The 27,232-nt window shown below is 45.7% G+C and overlaps 1 protein-coding gene across 2 annotated transcripts in view; it reads right to left on the bottom strand.

Moving 5' to 3' along the window:
* The window catches only part of TPR (translocated promoter region, nuclear basket protein), a 196,935-nt gene that overhangs the window by 32,050 nt on the left and 137,653 nt on the right, over nt 1-27,232 (bottom strand). For both annotated transcript variants that reach the window (XM_069737241.1, XM_069737242.1), the window contains exons 31-35: nt 9,022-9,232; nt 6,626-6,769; nt 1,910-2,108; nt 925-1,127; nt 786-844 (exon numbers count right to left, since the gene is read on the bottom strand). In XM_069737241.1, the coding sequence (XP_069593342.1) occupies nt 786-844; nt 925-1,127; nt 1,910-2,108; nt 6,626-6,769; nt 9,022-9,232 (816 nt within the window). The remainder of the gene's footprint in view (nt 1-785; nt 845-924; nt 1,128-1,909; nt 2,109-6,625; nt 6,770-9,021; nt 9,233-27,232) is intronic.

The raw sequence follows: 27,232 nt of genomic DNA, 5'->3' as shown, positions 1-27,232 counted from the left end.
AAATTGAATACTAAACAGGAAAAAGAAGGCAGCACTCCCAAAGTTTTTAAGTGAAAAAAGATGAAGATTTAATCGACCCACATCACTGTGCGACGTTTCGGCTCGCTGAGCCTTTTTCAAGGCTCAGCGAGCCGAAACATCGCACAGTGATGTGGGTCGATTAAATCTTCATCTTTTTTCACTTGAAAACTTTGGGAGTGCTGCCTTCTTTTTCCTGTAAAATATATATATATATATATATATATATATATATATATATATATATATATATATATATATATATATATATATATATATATATATATATTTTTTTTGGGGGCGATCTGAACTATGCCATTAAGAAAAAGAACCCGGCACACATTCAAGAGCTTGAACAAAGAAGCGCAAGAAACTTATAGATGGCTACAAGAAACATTAGGAGGCTGTCATCAATGCTAAAGGATGAGCAAATGAGTATTAATTTGCTGTTTATTCTGTTTCTTCCATGAAATTGGAACACTGTTTTATTGTTGTATTACTTTGGAACAATTAAAAAAATCCTGAGGATATAACTTTGGTGCATTATCATATATTTCTGAAGATATTGGTACAGTCTATGAAAAAAATGAAGCAGTGCCAATAATGGTGAGTAGCACTGTATACACACACACACGTCAGAGGCCTTAAAACGACCAAATTCATTTGCAATGGGAACTAATATAACTATGTAAAAATGAATTACATCACCGATCATAAACTGGCTGCTTACTAACTGCAGAAAAGAGTGTGCCGTTCTCTTTACTTACATTCCCCTTTCACCAGCTGCTGCTGTTGGTTTAACAGTAATCTGTCTCTGCTCTGGTCCCTGCAGACAGGAAAGTCAGAAATAAGTAAGGGAACAATGGCACAGACAGTCTGCCCACTAACGCCACTGAAATGTCTTACCTTTGAGGGCTCCTGGGCTTCATCTCTTTGCTCGTGGTGCCGTTCTTGTTGTTCTCGCAGCTCTCTCTCCAGACGGCAGATCCTACCTTCATACTGGGATTTTAGAGCACTCATTCTAACCTCCAGCTCTTCCTTCTGCTGCTCAAGGTTATTGAGCCTCTGCTTCACATCTTCATTTTCACTTGATAGTTGCTCCTTTAATGCTAGTAAATGCAAAGAACTTCAAAATGAGTTTTTAACAGACTCCAAAACAATATATACCCATGTGTAATTATGTGGAGTTTTACTTTGCAATGATAAAAACTGATCCTTTTAAACCAACACTAATAATTTCTGCATGAACATATATTTGACTTCAAAACATGACAAGGTTACTGTGATCTACTCCTTGGCAACACAATCAGCAAGTAGTTCACACTTTCTGCATCCACTGAACATATGAATACAATGAAATTACTAATTAAAGGAGTACTGAAATTTAAGAATTAAAAGCCTAGCCTTATGATGTGCCATAAATATTGAAATGTTAGTCCAATTTCAGGTTAATCATCCGTTTAAAGAAGCCATGGTGCTCAAGTGAATTCCATTTATTACTTACCAAGTACCGGGTGTGCATTTCATAGTGGTTAATGCCTTGGATAATTCATTACAGCGTCATCATATTCAAGTGAATGTGATCAAGCTGTAAAATGTACTACTATTACTAAAAGATCCAATCTGTACACGGTAGGAAAAAGGAAAACAAAATGCATTGCTGCCTCTTCAAACAATTAGTGAACAGGAATGTTGCTAAAATAACTTGTTTGATGATTCTCTTGCCATGTAAACAGGCTGCTGATCACCTAATGAATAAGCAAAATGCTCGTCCATTGGCTGAAATTATCTTTTGTGCAGCACAAAAGATCATTGTTCTCGGCGGTGCATCATCCTGTGTAAACACTGCAAAGAATTATTTCAGCCTATGTGTACTATTTGTCACTCTTACATGTAAGCTGTGCAAGCTTCTGCTTCGCGCCAAGGAGAGTTTTCTTGGTCTTCTCTTCCTTTTCATTCATTAGCTGCCGCAGTTGCTCCTCTTGTGCAGTCTTGTCTTGCAGGTCTTTATGGACTTTGGAGAGCTCTGATTGAAGTTGTGTAATCTGTTCCTGTAGTGCCTTAAATTCATTTTCTTTTTCTTCCATGGTCTAGAAAACAAATTGGCAGCTTGCATAGAATGTACATAGAGTAGATCACTACAGCAGTTTCCTGCAAATATAAGAGCAGTATGACGTAGGTCTGTAGATGCTTCTTGCTGCCCTCTCTCAACCAACGCTATGATAGAAAACATCCTATATAGTATATACCAAAAAAGCACTAAGCGTTTTCTAATAACACGAGGGATGTATAAGGCTTTGGTCACATTAGTCATGGTATAGAAACCCCACTCTGATAAGGAATTACCTGGAGAATGTTTGCTTGGATGATCAAATTGCTGTTTTAAAGAGGAAAAGGACTTGAATTTAATGGCACCTACCAGAAGTAGCAATCCTAATGGTCACTATGGACCCATTAGGGCATGCGCAGAAAATCTGCAAGTGGCAGCACTTTAGACGCAGCACATGTCAGCTGCGTCCAGAGCGCCGACGTCTATTGAACGAAGGTGAATCCACATGTGATCACAGAACAGGTCATCCAATAGATGGTATAGGCAAAATTTATCTTGCTGAGGCTCAGGTCTCCGCAAGAGGAATATAGACATGCTGCGGTCTGGAAAGACACGCCACATGTCCGTCTCCGCAGGTGAGCTGCGAGCGTCTGTACACGCATACTGGGCATGAGATTTCTTGAAATCCCATCCACTGTGCTGTAACATCTGGCTGCGGTGGGTTGGACGCTGCACAATTACACAGCATTTACTGATCGTCTGCACATACCATTAAACGAGCCTTGCCACATGACTTCAGATATAAGCCAAATGCAAACAGATTCTGGTTTGGCTTTTATTCCAAGACATTTGACAAGGCTCGTTAAAGGGTCGATATTGACTTTTAGGATCACTACTTCCAATATGTGGCGCTGGAGTTCTAGTCCTCTTCCTCCCTGAAGAGGCAACTTGCATATTTAAATTTCCTAGAGGAGCATTGCATGGCCTATGAATCTACTTACACTGGCATGTCACTCTCCACAAGGAGACATGTTACCCCTTTAAACCATAATTTGCTTGGGGAGACACCTCTTTTTCTTTTCCAATCACCCAGACTGTGTCCAATGGATTTCTCATATCTATCAGTGAACCCCCCTCCTCCCGCACAAAGCACACAATTGTGATGGCAATGACATTTACTGAGGTTTTGTGTCCAAAAGTGTTTATTGTACTCATGTGATCCAGATAAAAGAGAAATAAAAAGAATGTCTTGAATAAAGAAATGTGTAATGCACAATTGCCCAGCTGGAGTCCTCTCATCTTCACAGCTTTGTCGAGCCCATGTTTAAATAGGCGAGAATCGAGTTGGGAAAATGTGCAAGACTACCGAGAAGATAGGATAAACAATAAGGGCATGCAAAAATATAAGGGCATGCAAAAAAAAAAATAAAAAAAAAAAATATATATATATATATATATATATATATATATATATATATATATATAGCAACTGAAACATTACCCCTTTAATAATTAGTACATCTATATTCAACAAAACACCACCACAAAACTATACATATAAAGAGGGTGAAAGAGTCCAAAGAGGATTTTCTCATTTTTACAAGGGGTACGTTTTCTGTTGCTATAACAGGTGTGCAGGACATCTTTGGGCGAAACTGTAAATACATTACTTTTACCTGCTATCCGTCTCTTATGTGGATTTTGTGAGTACTATGAAAGTGATTGGTAACAAAACCTCAGGGAATAGCACAGCTTCATAATTATTTATTCCAATATATGAGAATGAAGAAACTGACAGCTTGATACCACGTTGTGATGGAAAAAGTCTGGGTGGCTGGTAAAGAAAAACGAATGTCTCCAAGCAAACGAACACCATCCAGCTAAATTTCTTACTCTGTGTGGCGTTTGTATACCATGCCTTCCCTAACGAGAGTGCCGTGTATTTTCGTATACTTCCCTAAAAACTACCAGTCATGCCAATTTTAGCATTTGTAATTTTCCATGGTAATCTTGCATTTCATTGGCTTCAGTATGCTGTGTATATGCTAATATGGCACACGTCGCAGCTGCCCATGAATATCATAAGTATAGATAAAAACTGGAATGACAATAAGCGCAATGGGAGTCTTATCCGGATAACAAAAGAAAGAGTTAGGATATGTGCACATGTCTGGAATAGCCGCAGAAATTTCCGCAGCAATTCCGCAACTTTGCTGCAGGTAAAACGCATGTGGCAATTAAAATGATAAATCCTGATATTCTCACCTTCCAGCGTCCCTCGCAAGTCTTCCCGCTCCTCGCGATGCTCCCGTTCCCTAAAATACCTAGCGGCAATGACCTCAGATGATGTAGCGGTCTCACGAAACCGCTACAACATCACAGGTCATTGCCGCAAAGCATCACTGGGAATGGAAGCATCACGAGGAGCGGGAACGCTGCGAGGGATGCTGGAAGGTGAGAATATCATGATTTATCATTTTAATTTTGCGGAAAGTAAGCGGATCAATGCATTCCTATGTGTGCGGAATCCTCATGATTCCGCACAAAAAATGAACATGCAATTCCACTGCGGAAAAAAATGCAACATGTGCACAAAAATTGCAGATTGCATTCTAATAGGATGCTTAATGTAAGCGTTTTTTCCGCAGTTTTCTCGCGTTTTTATAGCGAAAAAACGCGAAAAATCCTGAACGTGTGAACACAGCCTACAACAGGATTTGCTCACATGGGGAGATTGTGAAAGTCACATCCCCTTTGTTAGCTTGCAAGTAGAGATGGCTGCTGCAGATCCACCCAACAGATAGTTAAGTAAACTTAGGAGATGAAAGTGGATATAAAACTGCGCGGCTGAAAATCCAACATACAATAGGAGACCAGATGCGGTATGGATGGGGATTCGTCAACACATTTTACGGTGATCAAACCTGCTCATCAGGACAAACCACAATGATAGGGTGCAACTGGCAGGAATAAATACAGTACATTAAAAAAAAAAAAAAAAAAAGTGGTGCGTAAAAAAGGTCCTCCATAATCATACGACCAGCACAACATGCTATCTTGTCAGCATAATACAGGATAACACCTTTGCACAAACTTAGAGATTGAATTGAAAAATAAATCTGAAATAAGGAAATAACATGTGTGAAGAATAAGCATACTAGTGTTTAGAAATAAAACGGAGCAGAAATAGTGGTGGATCAGGGTATGCGGTTAGTGCGCTGGGAGTGAGTTTTAGGTAACGTTCACATTAGCGTTTCCCTTTTTGCGTCGTGTTTGCGTCGGGCGACGCATGCGTCCCTATATTTAACATGGGGACGCATGCGTCTTTTTGTGCTGCGTTGTGCGACACATGCGGTTTTTTTGCCGCAAGCGTCGGACCAAGAAAACGCAACAAGTTGCATTTTTCTTGCGTCCAAATTTCGGCAAAATACGACGCATACGTCGCAAAACGCAGTGTTTTTGCGTGCGTTTTGCTGCGTTTTGCGTTGCGTCGCCGACGCAGCGGCGCACAACGCTAGTGTGAACGTAGCCTTAGTGGTATGAGCCACTAGATATGGAGTTTTCTATTCGTTCATATGACTATAATTTCCTTATTCAGTTGCTCCATAGCTAGTGGCTCATACCACAAACTCTCCCAGCGCCTAGTAACTACAACAGCTGTTTTCATCCCTCCCTCTATTTTGGTTATTTTCTGCTCCGTTTTATTTCTAAACACTAGTATGCTTATTCTTCACATATGTCACTTGCTCTTTTCAGATTTATTTTTTTTGTCAATTTCCAAGTTTGTGGAAAGGTGTTCTGTATTCCGCACACAAAATAACGTGTTGTGCGGTCATATGGCCATTGAGGATAGTTTTTGCCTTCCTCCATTTTTAATGTATTGTCTATTCCCACATCCGTACCGCATCTGGTCTCCTATTGTATACTGGATTCTCAGCAGAGCAGTTCTACATCCACTTTCATCGCCAAGTTTACTTTCTAAATATCAGAAATGACTCCGTGTTTTTTCACATCAATCCTATATTGATTTAAACATGTAAAACACCATACGGACAGATCCCATGTAAAATACCATACGGACAGATCCCATGTAAAATACTACAGGTATAAAGAAAACGACAGGAGGCATCAGGTTTACAAGTCGATGCGTTTCAAGGACACGTCAGACATCTTCATCAGGACAACCTGGACAGGTTTCACAAGGTTTCTCCTGGGTAAGAGGTCAGGCGTGACCTTGAAACGCGTTGACTTAAAAACCTGTTCTATTAAAATATTTGATTTTAAGGATTCTACCTCAGCAGCACATGACTGTTACCTCCTGTCGTTTTCTCTTATTCCTGTGCTTGTCCTCTTAACCGGTATCTGTGCAGCAGCTGTTACAAGCCATTTGTGTGTTGCCATTTAGCAACTCCCTCCGCAAAGTGAGTACATCTCCCCTTGCTTGACACCCCATTGTCATTGGATAAGACCCTATTGCGCTTTTTTTCTTCCCAGTTTAATTCCTTATGTAAAGTACTAGACGGACAGATCACATTTCAACCCAACAACAAAAGTCACCTTCTGCATAGTTTGCATCTTGCTTTCTAGAGCGGAGAGCTTGACTTCAGCTTGTGCCCGATAATCTCTCAATTCTTGAAGTTCTTTTAGAGCGGCTCGTTCTTCTAACTGATTTGCTTTAGCTGCTGAAGTTTCAGCAACCAACTGAGAAAAGAAACAAGACCTTGTAATAGAATTCAGCATAAGAATATGTGCACACTTCTTTTCAGGTGAAAACTGCCAGGAAAATGCTCAGAAAACACTCAAAATAATGAATAGGTGAATATCTATGTATGAAGCACTTGCTGTGCATATGTTCAAGCTTTTGATGCCTTTTAACCTCTACAGGTTTCCAAAAAGGGTGTGGGTGTACGTACAAAATATATATATATATATATATATATATATATATATATATATATATATATATATATATATATATATATATATACACACACACACACACACACACACACACACACACACACACACATGCATAAATATATATACATACACACTCCATTCTTCTGGTGTTCTCTGCTCTGAAAAGGATCTGTACTTATTGATGAAAGCTCACAATATGCCCAGAAAACTCCTGGATGTCTGTTGGAGCATTTTACCATAACCACAACGCACTAGCTGCATTTTTATTATTATTAAATAGTATGGTGAAAAAGACCAGAAAACCATAATAATAAGAACGGTAAAAAATAGCAACAATTCTTAACAAAAGCCTAATAAAAAAAGATTTGCTGGAAACTGAACCCATCGGAAAAATGCTCAGGAATTTACCAAAAAATGACTACACGCCTCATTGGACCAAAAAAATGGCAGTGTTTTCTGGAGAGTTGTCTGAAAAACTCAGGTTCTGCCAAATCTAAAAAAGATGCCTTGCGCACATACCCTTACAATTTACAAAACGTTGGCACAAAGTGAAAAACTAGTACCACCTCCTCAAGCATACATGCAAATACACGTACAATATTCTAACATTATCATTCACAAATAAATGTGACTAAGGCTACTTTCACACTTGTGTCGGTACGGGGCCGTCGCCATGCGTCGGCCCGACGGACGTTGTGAAATAAATGAACAACGGGGGCAGCGGATGCAGTTTTTCAACGCATCCGCTGCTCCATTGTAATGTCCGGGGAGGAGGGGGCGGAGTTCCGGCCGCACATGCGCGGTCGGAAATGGCGGACACGTCGCACAAAAAAAGTTACATGTAACTTTTTTTTGTGCAGACGGTCCGCCAAAACACGACGCATGCGACATGTGGCCATACGTCACAATGCGTCGCTAATGCAAGTCTATGGAGAAAAAACGCATCCTGCAGGCAACTTTGCAAAATGTGTTTTTTCTCCAAAACGCATTGTGCCGTACGTCACACAACGCAAGTGTGAAAGTAGCCTTAGTTGAATATATTTTTAGCAAGGCCGCAATGATGAGTAAAAAAAATGTAAAAATTAAAAAAAAAAAAAAAAAAAATCTGCGGCTACTTAAAGATACCTTACCTTCTACTATATAATTGTCTAAGGGTCACTCTTGTCTTTGTGTCCTTCTGTCTGTCTGTCACGGATATTCATTGGTCGCGGCCTCTGTCTGTCAAGGAAATCCAAGTCGCTGATTGGTCGCGGAAAAAAAGCCACGACCAGTCAGCGACAGGCACAGTCTGGAAGAAAATGGCCACTCCTTACTCCCCGCAGTCACTGCCTGGCGCCCGCATACTCCCCTCCAGCCACCGCTAACGCACTCCGTTACCTCCGCTATTAACCCTGTGTGTCCCCAACTTTTTACTATTGATGCTGCCTATGCAGCATCAATAGTAAAAAATCTAATGTTAAAAATAAAAAAACCTGCTATACTCACCCTCCGTTGTCCGCAGAGCCGGCCGCCATCTTCCGTTCCCGGCGATGCATTGCGAAATTACCCAGAAGGCTTAGCGGTCTCGCGAGACCGCTAAGTCATCTGGGTAATTTTGCAATGCATCCTGGGAACGGAAGACGGCGGCAGTCGCGCGCTCATCGCCTGTGCCAGATCCGAAGGTATGTTACAACTACAATGGGCCCTCGGAACTGAAGGTGAGTATGTTTATTTTTTAACCTGTGACATACGTGGCTGGGCAATATACTACGTGGCTGGGCAATATACTACGTGGCTGGGCAATATACTACGTGGCTGGGCAATATACTATGTGGCTCTGGGCAATATACTACGACGCTGTGTAATATACTACGTGGGCTGTGCAATATACTACGTGGCTCTGTGCTGTATACTACGTCACTGGGCAATATACTACGTGGCTGGGCAATATACTATGTGGCTGGGCAATATACTACGTGGACATGCATATTCTAGAATACCCGATGCGTTAGAATCGGGCCACCATCTAGTATTAATATAAGAGTCCATCTCACCTGATCATGCAGAGCCTTTAACTCTTCATACTGAGTCTTGTACCTCCTTCCAATTTTTTTCACTTGATTGACATGCTTTATCTTTTCTTGTATATCTGTCACTTTGGTATTAAGCTCTTTCTGAAGATTTTCCTTTTCATTCTTGAATTTTACAGCATCTTCTTTAGCACTTTGACATTGACTCTGACATGTATTCAGGGCTGCATTTAACCTACCATAGAAATGGAAACATGTTTGCAAAATTTAAGGCAGATTGAGGAATACGAGCAAGATAAAAACACAAGCTCCAATTTCAATATTCACATTTCCAGAATTTTAGCCCTTTCACCCTCAAGCCTGTTTTCACCTTCCTGACCCAATTCTGACCAGCGTCACTTTATGTGATAACTCTAGCACAGCTTCAATGTGTCCCAGTGCTTCTTAGAGGTTTTTTTCAGGGATACATTGTACTTTAGGTTAATGGTAAATTTAGTTGACATTTGCTGCGTTTATTCATGAAAATATTAGAATTTGAGAAAAGAGGGATTTTCGGTACTTACCGTAAAATCTCTTTCTTGGAGCCTTCATTGGGGGACACAGTTTACCATGGGTGTATGCTGCTGTCGCTAGGAGGCTGACACTATGCAAATAAGGAACAAAACTCCTCCTCGGCAGTATACTCCCTCCGACAGGCACAAGTCAACTCAGTTGGCGCTAAAGCAGTAGTAGGAGCAAGTTTAAACAAACAACCTATGTACGAACCCAAAACAACTGCACATTGGCCAAAACGGTACAATATAAAAAGAGGGTGCTGTGTCCCCCAATGAAGGCTCCAAGAAAGATTTCACAGAAAGTACCAAAAATCTCAATTTCTTTCGCGCTTCATTGGGGGACACAGGTTACCATGGGATGTCCAAAAGCAGACCCATGAGTGGGGAAAATATTAGCAGAGAAGACGACTTAGGTCGGCCGATGGGAAACTGCCGCCTGCAGTATCTTCCTACCCAGGCATGCGTCCACAGAAGCCTGAGTATGCACCTTGTAGAACCTTCCGAAAGTGTGAAGGGATGACCAGGTTGCAGCTTTGCAAACCTGCAAAGCCGAAGCATGGTGACGAACGGCCCAGGAAGCTCCCACAGCCTGGGTAGAGTGAGCCCTCACACCTAAAGGAGGTTGTTTATCTTGAACGCGGTAAGCCTCCAGGACCGCCGAACGAATCCAAGGAGCAACAGTGGATTTAGAGGTGGGGAGCCCCTTCCCACGATCTTCAGCGATGACAAATAGAGGATTGGACTGGCAAAAAGAAGCAGTTCTGGTAAGATAGACTCCGATAGCCCTGACCAAATCCAGCTTGTGGAGAGATTTCTCCAAGGGATGAACCAGGGAAGGGCACAAGGAAGGTAGGAAGGAAGGATGATGTCCTTGTTGATGTGAAAAGCCGAAACTACTTTTGGTAGAAAGGAAGGAACAGTCCGATGGACTACTTTATCCTGATGCAGAATCAGGAAAGGAGAACGGCAGGACAATGCCGCCAACTCAGACTCTCCTAATAGAGGTGATGGCGACCAGGAAAGCCACATTCCATGAAAGTAGGGAAAAGGAAATGTCCTGGATTGGTTGAAAAGGCGCGCGCTGGAGGGCGAAGAGAACAAGGTTGAGATCCCATGGGTCAACCGGAGAATGGTAAGGAGGCGCTATGTTGGCGACACCCTGAAGGAAGGGCTTTACCTGGGGAAGGGAAGCCAGGTCCCTTTGGAAGAGGATGGACAGAGCGGAAACCTGACCCTTTAAGGTACTTAGAGAAAGGCCCGAATCGAGATCCGTTTGAAGGAAACCAAGGACTGAAGGAAGGGAAAAGGCCATAGGGAACAAACTGTTGTCATCGCATCATCGGATAAAGGCCTTCCAACACCTAAGAGGCGGAAACAAATAAGGCATCTGGAACTGAGCCCACGAGATCACAAGGGCGTCGCAACCGACGGCCATCGGGTCCCGAGACCTGGATACGTACTGGGGAACCTTGTGGTTTGTACGGGAAGCCATTAGGTCGACATCCGGTACGCCCCATCTCTGACAAATTTGGTTGAAGACGGTGGGGTGGAGACCACTCGCTGGACACGAGCCCCTGACGGCTGAGAAAGTTGGCTTCCCAATTGTCCACCCCTGGAATGTGGACAGCTGATATGGCGGGGACATGGTTTTCTGCCCACCGCAGAATCTTTGCCACTTCCCTCATGACCGGCTTGCTGCAAGTACCGCCCTGGTGGTTTATGTAAGCCACGGCCATGGCCTTGTCCGACTGACTGCAGACCAGTTTTCCCGTGAGGAGGGACTGCCAGCGGAGGAGGGCAAGGAAGATTGCCCTGAACTTCCAAGAGAGGGTCTCTCGAACATTCCAGCGACCATGTGCTGTGAGATGGAGAAAGACCGCACGCCACCCCTGAAGACTGGCGTCGGTGGTGATGACCTGCCAGCGGAGGGGGAGAAATGACTTCCCATGCAGAATGGAGGTGGAAAGCGTCCACCAAGTGAGTGACTGCCTCACATTGAGAGGTAGGCGAATTGCATGATCCAGGGAAAGTGGTCTCCTGTCCCAGGCAGACAGGAGAGCCAGCTGGAGCAGGCTAGAGTGGAACTAAGCATAAGGAACTGCTTCCATGGAAGCGACTATCTTCCCTAGTACTCTCATGCAGAGCCATAGAGGCAGAGGAACAGGGCGCTTTAGGGCTTTGATGCCCTGTCGGAGAGAAAGGAACTTCTCCTTTGGGAGGAGGACCAGAGTATGAATGGTGTCGAATTCCAGGAACTCGAGACGTTGAGTTGGAATTAACCACTTCATGACCAGGGGATTTTTCGTTTTTCCGTGTTCGTTTTTCGCTCCCCTCCTTCCCAGAGCCATAACTTTTTTATTTTTCCGTCAATTTGGCCATGTGAGGGCTTATTTTTTTGCGGGACGAGTTGTACTTTTGAACGACATCATTGGTTTTAGCATGTCGTGTACTAGAAAACGGGAAAAAAATTCCAAGTGCGGTGAAATTGCAAAAAAAGTGCAATCCCACACTTGTTTTTTGTTTGGCTTTTTTGCTAGGTTCACTAAATGCTAAAACTGACCTGCCATTATGATTCTCCAGGTCATTACGAGTTCAAAGACACCAAACATGACTAGGTTATTTTTTATCTAAGTTGTGAAAAAAAATTCCAAACTTTGCTAAAAAAAAAAAAAAAAAAAAAAAATTGCGCCATTTTCCGATACTCGTAGCGTCTCCATTTTTCGTGATCTGGGGTCGGTTGAGGGCTTATTTTTTGCGTGCCGAGATGACGTTTTTAATGATAGCATTTCGGTGCAGATACGTTCTTTTGATCGCCCGTTATTGCATTTTAATAACGTAATTCTGGCGTTTCAAATTTTTTTCCCGCTACGCTGTTTAGCGATCAGGTTAATACTTTTTTTTAATTGATAGATCGGGCGATTCTGAGCGCGGCGATACCAAATATGCGTAGATTTTATATTTTTTTTATTGATTTATTTTGATTGGGGCGAAAGGGGGGTGATTTAAACTTTTATGTTTTTTTTATTTTTTTCACATTTTTTTAAACTTTTTTTTTTTTAACTTTTGCCATGCTTCAATAGCCTCCATGAGAGGCTAGAAGCAGGCATAGCACGATCGGCTCTGCTACATAGCAGCGATCTGCTGATCGCTGCTATGTAGCAGAATTGCACGTGTGCTGTGAGCGCCGACCACAGGGTGGCGCTCACAGCGACGGGCAATCAGTAACCATAGAGGTCTCAAGGACCTCTATGGTTACCATTCACAAGCATCGCCGACCCCCGATCATGTGACGGGGGTCGGCGATGACGTCATTTCCGGCCGCCCGGCAGGAAGCGGTAGTTAAATGCCGCTGTCTGCGTTTGACAGCGGCATTTAACTAGTTAATAGGTGCGGGCAGATCGCGATTCTGCCCGCGCCTATTACGGGCACATGTCAGCTGTTCAAAACAGCTGACATGTCCCGGCTTTGGTGCGGGCTCACCGCGGAGCCCTGCATCAAAGCAGGGGAGCCGGCATCGGACGGTATAGTACGTCCGATGCCGGTAAGGGGTTAAGGTCGACTTGTCTTTGTTGATTATCCAACCGAGACGGATCAGTGTGTCCAGAGTGATCTGGAGATTCTGGCCGCAGTCCCGGCGAGACGGACCCTTGACCAGGAGGTCGTCGAGATAGGGGATTATGAGAATCCCCTTTGAACAAAGGATGGCCATGACCGCCGCCATTACCTTCGTGAAGACTCTGGGGGCGGACGCCAGGCCAAACGGGAGAGGTGTGAACTGGTAATGTTGATCCTGGATCGCGAAATGAAGGAACCTCTGATGCTGTAGACAAATAGGAATATGCAGGTACGCCTCCTGAATGTCCATAGAGCACAGATATTCCCCCGGTTCCATGGAAGCGATCACCGAGAGCAGAGATTCCATCTTGAAGTGTCGAATCCGAAGGTGGCGATTCAACTGTTTGAGATCCAAAATCGGGCGGAGTGAGACGTCTTTTTTTGGAACCACCAACAGATTTGAGTAAAAACCCGAAAACCGCTCGCGGTAAGGAAATGGGACGATTACCCCTGAGGTGAGGAGGGAAGCGACGGCCTGGAGAAGCCCTGGGACTTGGGAAGGCTGCTTGGGTGGACGAGAGAGGAAACGTCTTCCTGGGGGCGAAGAAAATTCTACTTTGTAGCCTGATGTAACGATCTCCATGACCCAGGCGTCGGCGACCACCGATAACCAAGCCTCCGTGAACAGAAGCCTGCCTCCCACCTTGGAAAGATTTCCAGCCAGTCATTTTGAAGAGAATCTGTGGCTGCGAGATACGGAGGGTTTAGAGGAGCGGCTCTTAGAAGGAAGGTTTTCTTCTTTCCCCCTGTGCGGAAGAGCGGTCCTGCTGAGAGGAACCGCCTGAGGAAGAGAAGGGCCGGAAGGGGTGAAAGGACTGGGGTCCCCTTCTATTGAAGGGGCGCTTAGGCTTGGATTGAGGTAGAGAGGTGCTTTTTCCACCAGTAGCGTCCGAGATGATCTGGTCCAGCTATGTGCCAAAGAGCCTGGAGCCCTGGAACAGAAGGCCAATGAGAGACTTTTTAGAAGCGGGGTCTGCGTTTCACGCCTTCAGCCAAAGGACACGGCGAGGCCAGGGAGGCATTTAAGAGATATTTCCCCGCGTGTGCAAGCTGGTCCACTAAATCAGCTAGCTCTTCTGAAGGAGCCGAAGCTACGATGCCCCTGCGAAGTATCTTAGCCCAGGCAGACATGGCTTTCGCCACCCAAAAGGAGGCGAAATTGGGGCAGAGAGAGGTGCCGGACGCCTCAATGGCTGACTTGGTTAAAGCCTTAATTTGTCTGTCCGTAGCATCCTTGAGATGCCGCATCGGGAATGGACACAACTGTCTGCAAGGATAAACGAGAGACTGGCGGATCTACCTTAGAGGATTCGGACCATTTGCAGACAAGATCTGGACTAAAGGGGTATTAAATGTCCAGACGCTTTCTTCCTAGAAAACGTTTTCCAGGTTGTTCCCTGTGTCTAGAGGTAGCATTCTCAAACTCTTTGTGATTGGGAAAAACTCTGGTGGGCCGTTTCAACTGTCTAAATGAAACCGAGTCCTCCTGGGTAGCAGCGTCTTCCTCAAGTTCGAGGGATTGAATAATAGCCGAAATAAGGCTATCTACCATATTCTGCGTCAAGGAGGTCTGATCTGCATCTGAATCAGACTGAGAAACTACATCCGACCCGATGTCCGCCTCTGAGGAGGTGGAACCAGTAAAGAGGGGTATTCTAGATGATGCCGCGGGATCCGGTGAACTGGATGAGGAGCTAGACAGTCCTCTTCCCCGATCTTTTCTCCAATCTGTCCCTGCGAGAGTCGTGGTCAGGTGTGTGCGGATCGCTGTGGGAGGCGCTCGTGGAACTGGTGGCAGAGGATAGAAGCGGCATGCAGTGCAGGACCTGTACCAGGGACTGGAACACTTTAGTCAGGTCTGAGACTGACAGACATGGCAACAGCCCACACCAGGGGAGTGCACTCATCCAGAGTATTAGGGGCTTCCTGAGGGACGGACATGGTGGAAGGACGGCAGGACAGAAGGGCGACAGCTGGCCTGAAGCCCAGTTTCTCTTACAGCGGGCACAAGCGTAGTGGGTCATCGTAGGATTGTAGCCGGAGGGCTCTGTGGGGTTGGGCATAGGTAGAGTGTGTGAAAACTGCAGCAGGACGCTATAAGGGCGATATTGCTGAGGGGAGTTAAGACGAAGAAAGAGGCCAGGGGATGCACAGCCTACCAGACACCCAGCGAATATGCAGCGACAGCGCAGATAGCTGTGTCCCCCTCCGAATCCGTGGAGATGCTGAAGAAGCTTGACGCTGTACTCCCAGGCCACGCGACGCGCTGAAACGAGCAGTGGGTGGGGTTAGGGTTGCGTTCAGGTGCACAGAAAGAGGGGCGTTCCCGGGCATCCTGATAAGCTGACATGTCTGAGAGGGAATGTCCGTGTGAGAGAGGACCAAACACCAGTGCCAGGACAGACGCACAGGAAAGGGGGCGTGCACGGCGCTGGAAAACGAAAGTGCAGCGGTGATAGGCTAAGCCAGAAAAGGGGGCGTGGCCTAAACGGAGAATAGCCGGGGGGAGAGAAGGACTGCAAAATGCCGGGAACCGCGTGTTATGGAGAAAAAGGGGCGCGAAATTTGAAAGTTGGTGCAGGAGCCTGAATATCAGGTGAGCGCTGCCGCGGGGAGGTTGAAGTCTTACTACCTTGCTTAAATCCGGCTCCTCTTCATGTATGAGGATCGCGTCAGGATCCCTCGGGAGAGGAAGAGGGTCCTGGGAGAGAAGATCCTCCTTCCCGCACCGTCTCCGGACGGTGCAGAAGACGGCGTCAACCCCTTACGAGAAGGGGGGAGGTCACCAAGGGTGATCACAGTCTTCCTCTCAGCCCTCTCCGAGGAGAGAGGTGAGGGAGGGAAAAGGCGAGGACTGGCCACCAAGAGTCACCCTGAACACCCGTAATAGTGACAGGGGACAAGAGTCCTGCCAGCGGGTCTGAGAGTGGGCGATGTGGGTAATATCACACTGCTCTCTCGGCCGCGTAAATGTGGGAAAAACAGGGTGAGAATCTGCACGCTGTTACCCGAAGACTAAGTCTGAAAAAGAAAGGGAAAATGATTAATAAACATACAAAATCCCTGTAGAAGAAGATAATGCACATCTGGTGGTTAGATCCAGGTAAGCCTCCTACAGACACTAAGCAAAAACTGAGTTGACTTGTGGCTGTCGGGAAGGTGTATACTGCCGAGGAGGAGTTATTTTTTCCTTATTTGCATAGTGTCAGCCTCCTAACGACAGCAGTATACACCCATGGTAACCTGTGTCCCCCAATGAAGAGAGAAAGAAATTGAGAATTTCGCAATTTTCAAAATTTAGATCCTTAAACCTGTTAGATATGCTGGTGCAAAATAATTTATAAACAACATTTCCCACATGTCTACTTTAAATCTGCATAATATTAAATTTACAAAAGGGTTTTTTTTTTTTTTTTTTTAAAGGGACCACATCACTTTTGAAGTGACTTTGAGGGGCCTATATGCCAGAAAGTACCCAAAAGTGACACCATTCTAAATTCTGCACCCCTTAAAGTGCTCAAAACCACATTCTGGAAGTTTATTAACCCTTTAACAGCTTCACAAGAATTAAAGCCATGTGGAAAGAAAAACTGAACATTTTAATTTTTCCCACAAAAAAGTTGATTTAGACAAAAATTTTTGTATTTTCTTAAGGGTAACAAGAGAAAATCAACTTTACAATTTGCTGTGCAATTTCTCCTAAGTACACCGATGCTCCATATGGGGAGGAAAACCACTGTTTGGGTGCACAGAAGAGCTCGAAGGGAAGGATCGCCATGCGACTTTTGGAGTGCAACATTTTCTGAAATAAATAGCAGATGCAATGTCGCGTTTGGAGAGCCTCTGATGTGCCTAAACAGTGGACACCCACCACATGTGACCCCGTTTTGGAAACTATACTACCCAAGGAACTTATCTAGAGGTGTGTTGAGCACCTCTAACCCACAAGTGCTTCACAGAATTTTATAACATTCAGTCGTGAAAATGAAAAAAAAATACATTTTTCCTGCAAAACATTGCTTCGGCCCCAATGTTTTCATTTTCTAAAGGGTAACAGAGAAAAGAACCATACAATTTGTTGTGCAATGTCTTCCGAGTACACAGATATAGGCTATATGTGGTGAAAAACCACTGTTTGGCAACACGACAGAGCTCGCAAAGGATGGGAAGAGAGGCTCCTGTGGCCTCGAAGACAGAGCGAGCCAGATAATCAATCTGGCGGTCAGAGGGGTTCTTAATAGAGGAGCCGTCTGACAGGGACAGGATGGTTTTGGAAGCGAGATGTGACACAGCAGGGTCAACTGAAGGGGACTGCAGCCAGTCCTTGATTAGTTCCTGAGAAAAAGGATATTTGGCCTCTATGGGCTTTTGACCCATGAAGCGTTTATCGGGACAGTCCCTATGTTTTTGTACAATTTCCTTGAACTCAGGATGAGTGACAAAAACCTTTTGGACACGTTTAGTCTTTTTGAACGACACCACGTGTTCGGGCGCAGATACGGATTCCTCGGTCACCTTCAGGGTCTGGTTCACCGCCTCGATGAGAGGGTCGAGAGTCTCTTGGGAGTGGGAGAAATCCTGAACGCAGGAATCGTCGGACTCATATTCAGAATCGTTTGGGTTGTCTGGAGAAGGGGATCGTTATGCGAAGGCTGCCGACGCTGAAAAACCAACTGGCCCATGGTCAGTGGATGGAACATGGACCAGTTTTCTGGAACCCCGAGAAGGAGGAGATAGAGTACGCCCCCTGCTGGTGGACTGATCCGTACCGTCGCCCGAATCCACCGCGGACTGACCTGAAGGAGGGCCCCGGAGGGAATAAACCGCCCTGATTAGAAAATACATAGATCGTGACAGAGAAGCTGCCCACTCAGGGAGACTAGGCTCCACAGGGTCGGCGGCGGTATCGGCAGGAGGCGGCTGCACAGAGGCCAGGACACAATCCGCACACAACGGGTTAGTGTGAGCTTGGGGCAGGGCCGTATTGCAAGTGGCACATACAGTGAAAAACACTGTGTGCTTCTTGTTACCCTTTTTAGTCTCCTTGGATTGAGACAGTGTCTTTAGAGACAGAGCGGGCAGTATACGCAGGGAAAGGGTTAAGCTTTCTTGAAGCAGCTTACCCACGGTCCTGTGCCTGTGTCCCCGTGGATGAATTATCCGTGGCGGTTCCTGGAGTGCTGGTGGACGCGTGGGCTCCTTGCAGAGAGAGAGAGCAATATGGCCCCCGAGATATGCAGGGCGCCTCTCGTCCCAGACGAGAAGCGCCGATATAGGGGGCGGGGTTACGGTCGTGGGAGGGATCTGCCCACTGCGGCCTACTCCGGCTGAAAGATTTCTGGGCCCTGCCGGCGATGCGCGGCAGCAACGGAGCGCTGCTGACCACCGCTGACTCCCGGCGCCTCTCTCCAGGGACCCGGACCGCATCGCTGCCGCAGCGCAGGGAGGGTATGTACTCACAGTGTCGAAGGACCTCCTGTCACTGTGACGGTGCTCGCTCAATCCATGCACCCTGGATGGGGGATGGAGAGGCCCCTGATGCATCTTCGTCTGTCCCCCCCAAAGGGGTTTGTCTTGGGGCTGTGGTACATCTTCCTCTGTCGTGCCCGGGAGATGTACATGAGAGCAGGGCTCTATGTGCTCGCCGTCTTGCAGGGAGGGAAGGTGGGGGGGAAATCGGGACCAAGGAGGAACCGTTGCCCCGGTAAAATTTTGCGTGCCCCAGACGTCGCAGGAGAGGGACGGGGAGGTATACTCGCCGTGCTCGCTTGTTGCTGGTTCGGGGGAGAGCGGGCCCTATAAAAAGGGACCCGTCGCCCCCTTCACTCCGTTGGATAAAAAATAAAAATTTACATAAAATTAAAATAAAAATTAAAACAAGAAAGTTGGGGTCTGAAAACAGACCCAAGTGCCTCCTACAGACACTAAGCAAGAACTGGTTGAAATTGTAGCCAGTGAAGGGGTGTATACTGCAGAGGAGGAGTTAATCTTTTTGTTTACTTAGTATCCTCCTAGTGGCAGCAGCATAACACCCATGGTCCTGTGTACCCCAATGAGGCGTATGAGAAAAACAGCAGATGCAATGTCGCGTTTGGAGAGCCTCAGATGTGCCTAACCAGTGGACACCCACCACAAGTGACCCCGTTTTGGAAACTATACCACCCAAGGAACTTATCTAGAGGTGTGTTGAGCACCTCTAACCCACAAGTGCTTCACAGAATTTTATAAAATTCAGTCGTGAAAATGAAAAAAATACATTTTTCCTGCAAAATGTTGCTTCGGCCCCAAATGTTTTCATTTTCTAAAGGGTAACAGAGAAAAGAACCATACAATTTGTTGTGCAATGTCTTCCGAGTACACAGATATAGGCTATATGTGGTGAATAACCACTGTTTGGCAACACGACAGAGCACGGAAGGGAAGGAGCACCATTTGAGTTCTGGAGTTCCATTATGGGACAATTTGTGGATGCAATGTCACATTTGAAGAGCACCTGACATGTGACCCCATTTTGGAAACTAAAGCTTTTGAGTAATTCATCTAGTGGTGTAGAGAACATGTTTAATCCTCAGGCGATTCATAAAATTGTATAACATTGGGTTGAGTCCATGGAAAATTACTAATTTTTTTTTCCACTAAAATGTTACTTTGGTCCAAAGTTTGCAATGTTTAAAAGGGATAAGAAAAAAAAAAATTGGACCACAAAATGGGTTATTCAATTTCTCCTGAGTACGCCAATACGCCATATGTGGTCAAAAACTACTTTTGAGGCACAGTGCAAAGCTCAGAAGGGAAGAAGAGCCATATTGCAATGCAGATTTGATGGACAAGTTTCAGGATGCCATGTCACATTGGCAGAGCACCTGAGATGCCAGAACCCCACATAAGTGACCTCACTTTACAAACCACAGTCAATGAAATCATCTAGGGGTGCAGAGAGCATATTGACACCACATGCCACAAATTAGAATACCATTGGGGTGTGAAGAAACAATAATCACATTGTTATTACAAATTTGTTTTAGCTCCAGATTTTACATTTTCATACTGGAAAACAGGGATTTTAGTGTCCTCATCGTAAAATCCTTTTCTCCTAGCCATTCATTGGGGGACACAGACCGTGGGAGTATGCTGCTGCCACTAGGAGGCTGACACTAAGGCTACTTTCACACTAGCGTTGTGTGACGTACGTCGCAATGCGTTGTTTTGGAGAAAAAACGCATCCTGCAAAGTTTTTTTTCCATAGACTTGCATTAGCCGAAGCATTGCGACTTATGGCCACACATCGCGTCCGTTGTGCGACGGATGCGTCGTGTTTTGGCGGACCGCCGGCACAAAAAAAAGTTGCATGTAACTTTTTTTGTGCGTGGTGTCCGCCATTTCCGACCGCGCATGCCCCTCCTCTCCGGACAGTATAATGGGACAGCGGATGCGTTGAAAAACTGCATCCGCTGCCCCCGTTGTGATTTCACAACGTGCATCGGCCCGACGCATAGCGATGGGCCCGTACCGACGCTAGTGTGAAAGTAGCCTAAGTGATACAAAGTTAGCTCCTCCTCTGCAGTATACACCCTCCTGCTGGCTCTCAGCTAACTAGTTTGGTGCAAAAGCAGTAGGAGAACAATAACATATGAGAGTATAGCATGTCTAAGTGTGTGTATATATATATATATATATATATATATATATATATATATATATATATATATATATACACACAGCAGCACATGTATATGAATCTAGGCCATGTGAAAACACAGACAAATATTCGATATGAATCATACTACTCAAAAATATTTTTTTCATAAAAAATTTTTCAAAAATTTTTTTTTCATAACACTTACAGTCATAGATAAAATGAAGATTCTTAGCGCATAAATTGGACAAATTCATGTGTGCCCATCAACCACGGCAAGGTGATCTCCCTCTGATGGGTCCTACTCTACTGTACATACCACTCTTGGGCCACCAGCCTACAACTTAGGACAAACATGTCACTCTGGGCTAAACCTACAATTTATGGGCAAGTAGAGATGATTACCGCCACCTGCAAGGTCAATGGGAGGAGTGCAAGATCAGTCTGGATGCAGCCACATCCATACACTAAACAAAGAAAAAAAACCAACCAGCATTCCCAATGTGAACACATGCAAGCTGCATCATATAGATATAAAGAAACACAGCAGCACATGTATATGAATCTAGGCCATGTGAAAACACAGACAAATATTCGATATGAATCATACTACTCAAAAATATTTTTTCATAAAACTTACAGTCATAGATAAAATGAAGATTCTTAGCGCATAAATTGGCCAATTCATGTGTGCCCATCAACCACGGCAAGTTGCAGGCTGGTGGCCCAAGAGTGGCATGTACAGTAGAGTCTTCATTTTATCTATGACTAAGTTTTATGAAAAAAAAATGTTTGAAATTTTTTTTATGAAAAAATATTTTTGAGTAGTATGATTCATATCGAATATTTGTCTGTGTTTTCACATGGCCTAGATTCATATACATGTGCTGCTGTGTTTCTTTATATCTTTATGATACAGCTTGCATGTGTTCACATTGGGAGTGCTGGTTGTTTTTTTTTTCTTTTATAGATAGATAGATAGATATAGATAGATATAGATAGATATATATATATATCAGTATAGCATGTCAAATTATAAAAAAACAAGCACAAAGGGTGGGAGCTGTGTCCCCCAATGAATGGCTCGGAGAAAAGGATTTTACGGTGAGTACACAAAAATACCTATTTTCCCTTCGCCTCATTGGGGGACACAGACAGTGGGAAGTCCCAAAGCAGTCCCCGGGTGGGGACAACAGCAGATCAGGCCCTGCGTAACCGCTACTTACAAGTGCACCACCGCGGCCTGCAGAGTCCACCTGCCCAGATTCACGTCTGCGGAAGTCTGGGAATTATAGTGCTGTAGTCAAGGATGCATGCGTACTGGACGAACTCGCAAAACTGACAGACGTGCCTTGCTGATGCCTGGTGTCTAGAACCCCCAAGAAAAAACTTGATTGATCGAGTGGAGTCGAAATAGGCTGAAGTCTAACACGGAAGGACTTCTGAATGTGTGAAGAAACCACTAGGCTAACATGACCGAAGAAACGCCTAAGCCCTTCCTGAAAACATCAGGAAGCCCAAATGAAGTGTCCATCCTCTGGAAGGACGCCGACCTCGCCACGTACGTACTCGGCGCCCTCACATTGTCCAGGGCATGGGGAACCCATTCCGTTTTATGGACCGGAGCGGAAAGAGAACAGGGAAGAACCAGTCCCTCGTAACAGTGGAAGTACGATACCACCTTTATAACAAGAGACGAGGACGGCCTGAGGACAACCTTGCCTGGATGGTAATAAGGAAAAAGGTCTGAAAGAGCAGAGCGGCCAGTTCCGAAGACACATCTGAATGACATGATCGCAGAGAAAAAAGGGGAGGGGGGACCTCGCAGTATAGCAAAGTCTATCCAGATCATAGAGTCTACTGTAAGACTCCCAGAACTATTAAAGACCCCAAGTGTAAAGACATACGATAGGGAGAGACCTCATGTGAAAACTCTCTGCGAGAAAGTCCCTACTTGCAGTTTTGTTGCAATAAAAGGTGGAAAAATACTAGGTCCACCACACAAAAGAAACTAACACCTGACTTGGCCAGTGCAGATCTCCCAGGAACACTGAGGCCTTCCTCTTCATAAAAGCCCTCTGGAAGAGGCGTGATGGAGCTGGTATCACAAAACCAGAGCATGCACTGCGATGGCTTTTGGGTCTCAAGGTCGAACCATGAACTCGAGTACATTGGCGTCCAGTCTGGACGCCATTCGATCTACATCTGGAGTGCTCCAGTGAAGGCAGGTATGTCAGAAGACTTCTGGATGAATTTCCCATTCACATGAGGCGACCCTGGTGGCTGAGGAAAAACTGCCGGTCAGAGTTCTACTCCTGGGATGAGTACTGCCGAGATCACCGAATGATAGATCTTGGCCCATCAGAGAGTGTGAGGTACATAGGTCAAGGTGCCTGACAGCGGGTACCTGCTAGATGATAGACGTACGGCACTGCAGAGACAATATCCAACTGAATTTGGATGGGGAGACGTGCCACAAGGCATTGGGCCTGCTGTAGGAGCAGAGGTACTGTTGGGGATCACCAGAAAACTGATCGGGAGACTGGATTGCCGACATAATCAGAGACCTTGAGAGGTGTGGTGACGCTCCATAGTCACTAGTAAGTATTGAACCGGGAAAAAGGATCTCCCCCCGGATGAAAAAGACGCTCAAAAACTACCCTCTGGAAACCTGTGTGCCCTGCAGAAAGCAAGCGGAGCAAAGGGAACTGTCTCCATTGCTATTATTCTTCCTAGGGATCCGCATTGCCGATAGGATAGAATGAGGGCAGGAACGGACCGGGGCTGAAATTCAGCCGTCCTGAGAACCACTTCGTTTAATGATGTAGCAGAGAAGATAGCCCACGACCAGACAGGCCGTTCTGGCATTTGCCAGAATTGCCGGATGGCCATTCCGGCCCGGAATGAGGGGATGAGTGACCAAAAGCGGAGGTTCCCTGTTGAAGGACCACGGCCTTGTCTCAAGGGAGGAATACCAACCCTCTGGAGGCCAGGATCATCCATAAACACGATATCTGCTGGGCTGGAAATGAGAAAGAACAGTCTAAGCCTATCCGCCAACCCAGGTGAAGAAGGTTATTGTAAGGTATGTATAGACGGGCTCAGCGTAGACCTGGAAGAACAGCTGGAAGTCGACCAGATAGGGCAGGACGGCCACACACTCAGAGTGCCAAAGGGACATAACAGCCGCCATGATAATGGCGAACATTCTGGGAGCGGTAGCAAAGCCGAAGGGCAAGATCGTAACTTGCCTGTTCAAGCTTGTTAAAAGTTAGAAGTCCAGGATCAGTGTTACTTTTCGGTCCCCTTTTTTAGAACCAAAATCCCTTAGACCTAGACTGTGCTGGACAACTCTTCCACTGTTGGTTGGATCTATAGGAAGCCTGCGATCCCTTGTTCCTGCGTGGGGAACACCTCCCTACTCACCGAATAAGCGACCACTCTGTAAGGGAGTGATGCCAGAGGTTTTTTTTTTCTTTTTACGCGGAGTATGATTCCGTTCTCTGATCCATCAAGCCCTTCTGAATGAAATGGTATTCGCTGTAGAAAGCGCTGCGCAACTATCCGCATTCAAAGAGGCGTGCGCCACAAAGTCTCCCGCTCAAGAGGTTTGATTGGCCAGCTGTACTGACGACGGAAAAGAACAACTGAAAAAGAATCGAAACCGCGCTTGAGGGAAAAAGAAAAACAGAATCTATACGTAATCCAATGAAGTGGTGTGACACTATACCTTAACAAAGTGATCCGAGATGGTAGAGAGAGGCATGTCAAAATCACTAGGGGGTCCACATATAGGGTGATATGAAGGACTATAACAAAACCATATACTGTTTAGGAATAATGAAAATAGGTATAAAATAGAAGACAATAAAATACCAACACTAGTGCACGGTACCAGGTATGTGTTGATAGGTGCGATGCACGTACCTAAAAACAGATGATGTGTCTCAAAGAACCACCGTGGAAATACACACCGAGATCTCAAAAAGTTCCACCGTAACTGTACACACTGTAAACTTGGCCCCTACAAGCCGCTAAAATGTACCGCTAATGATAATCCTCAAAAAATCCATAAAAACTGGTGTGCATAAACGTGGGACTCACCAAAGAGCCAGAGTACTGGACACCGGGAGCAGGAGTATCTGTGGGGGCAGGAGGGAGATGAAAGTCGGCAGGACCCAAATAGAGGAGTGCACCGCAGAGCCAGAGACAACCCCGGCCGGCGGTATCTCTGGATGTGTGCAGGAGAAAGTGGGGAAACAAAGATGGCCGACAGGACTAACTGGCGTGTGACGTCACAGCCTAAGCTACGGAGCAGTGCTGGGGCCAAAAAGGCGTACCGACGCGTTTCAAAGGAGCAACGTCCTTCATCAGCGTAGACCTGGAAGAACAGCTGGAAGTCGACCAGATTGAGTGTGTGGCCGTCCTGCCCTGAGTGCCAAAGGGACATGACAGCCGCCATGATAATGGCGAACATTCTGGGAGCGGTAGCAAAGCCGAAGGGCAAGATCGTAACTTGCCTGTTCAAGCTTGTTAAAAGTTAGAAGTCCAGGATCAGTGTTACTTTTCGGTCCCCTTTTTTGGAACCAAAATCCCTTAGATCTAGACTGTGCTGGACAACTCTTCCACTGTTGGTTGGATCTATAGGAAGCCTGCGATCCCTTGTTCCTGCGTGGGGAACACCTCCCTACTCACCGAATAAGCGACCACTCTGTAAGGGAGTGATGTCAGAGGTTTTTTTTTCTTTTTACGTGGAGTATGATTCCGTTCTCTGATCCATCAAGCCCTTCTGAATGAAATGGTATTCGCTGTAGAAAGCGCTGCGCAACTATCCGCATTCAAAGAGGCGTGCGCCACAAAGTCTCCCGCTCAAGAGGTTTGATTGGCCAGCTGTACTGTCGACGGAAAAGAACAACTGTTCTGAATCAAACAAATATAGACCAACACTGGAACCATTAGTAACAAAAGCTACATAGACCAAACATCCTGTGGTGAGGTCTATAACACAATTACATAGGACACCTTTATGTGTTGTGGACACTACTCCTATTTCTTTTTTTTATTATTGTGAATCAAAGTAGCTATGGTCTACGGCCAGGGGACCATTGCTGTGGCAACCCGTGAGGGGCTAAAGAAAGGCAGGGTGCTGAACTCGAGGCCACAGAACGGAACGAGTCAGATTGTTTGACAGTCCGTGGTATGTTTACCTGGCTCCTTCACTTTCTCTCTGCTGACATCCCCACCATCATCATGGGTAACTTTAATATCCCTACTGACACCCGCCAGCCAGCAGCCTCCAAGCTACTGGCCCTTACTTCATCCTTTGGACTCACTCAGTGGTCCTCCACAGCCACCCACACAGACGGACGGACATATACTAGACCTCATCTTCACCCGCCTCTGTTCCTTATTTAATCTCACAACCTCTCCCTTACCCCTATCTGACCACCATCTACTCACCTTCTCATCCTTGTCCTCCTCACCTGCCCCCCATGTCCAGCCATTACCACATCCTCGCAGAAACCTCGCACATCTAGACATTCATAGACTCTCTAATACCCCTGTCCTCCACATCTTCACTCCACGACACGGACAGCGCCACCGCTTTCTATAACTCCACCCTCACATCAGCCATAGATTCAGTCGCCCCTCTCATACATGGCACAGTGCGACGAACCAATAGGCAACCTTGGCATAACAATCTCACAAAAAAACTTCGACAAGCATCAAGGGTTGCGGATTGGCGTTGGAAGAAAACACGTCTGCCAGACGACTTCACTGCTTTCAAACAAGCTACATTTGACTTCAAATTAACCCTCACCTCCGCTGAACAGATCTATTTCACTAACCTTGTATCTTCACTATCCTACAACCCAAAACAACTATTCAGCACATTTACCTCCCTCCTCCGCCCACCACTGCCATCTCCCCTCATCTCTTCCTAGGACTTTGCCACCTACTTCAAAAACTAGATCGACCAAACAAGGCAAACCCTAAGTGTTCCACGACCCCAACCACTCCATATACCAGACCTCTGCCCGTCCCTAATAACCTCCCTCTCAAACATCACTGAAGGAGAGCTTACTCGTCTATTTTCCAAATCGCACCTCACCACCTGTGCACTTGACCCCATCCCCTCCCACGTGCTCCCCAACCTCACTAACATGCTCATTCCAGCCCGAACCCATCTCTTCAACATATCGCTATCTTCTGGTACCTTCCCCTCTGCCTTCAAACATGCCACCATCACACCCATCCTCAAAAAAACTAACCTTGACCCAAATGCTATGCCCAGCTACCGCCCCATATCACTGCTCCCGTTTGCTTCAAAACTCCTTGAGCAGCATGCCCATGCTCAAATTTCCTCCCACCTCTCATCTAACTCTCTTCTTGACAACCTCCAATCTGGCTTCCGCCCCCACCACTCCAT

Source organism: Ranitomeya imitator, chromosome 8 (assembly GCF_032444005.1).
Source record: "Ranitomeya imitator isolate aRanImi1 chromosome 8, aRanImi1.pri, whole genome shotgun sequence".
Lineage (NCBI taxonomy): Eukaryota > Metazoa > Chordata > Amphibia > Anura > Dendrobatidae > Ranitomeya > Ranitomeya imitator.
The sequence above is the reverse complement of the archived record's forward strand: the minus strand, read 5'-3'. Positions and strand labels throughout refer to the sequence as shown.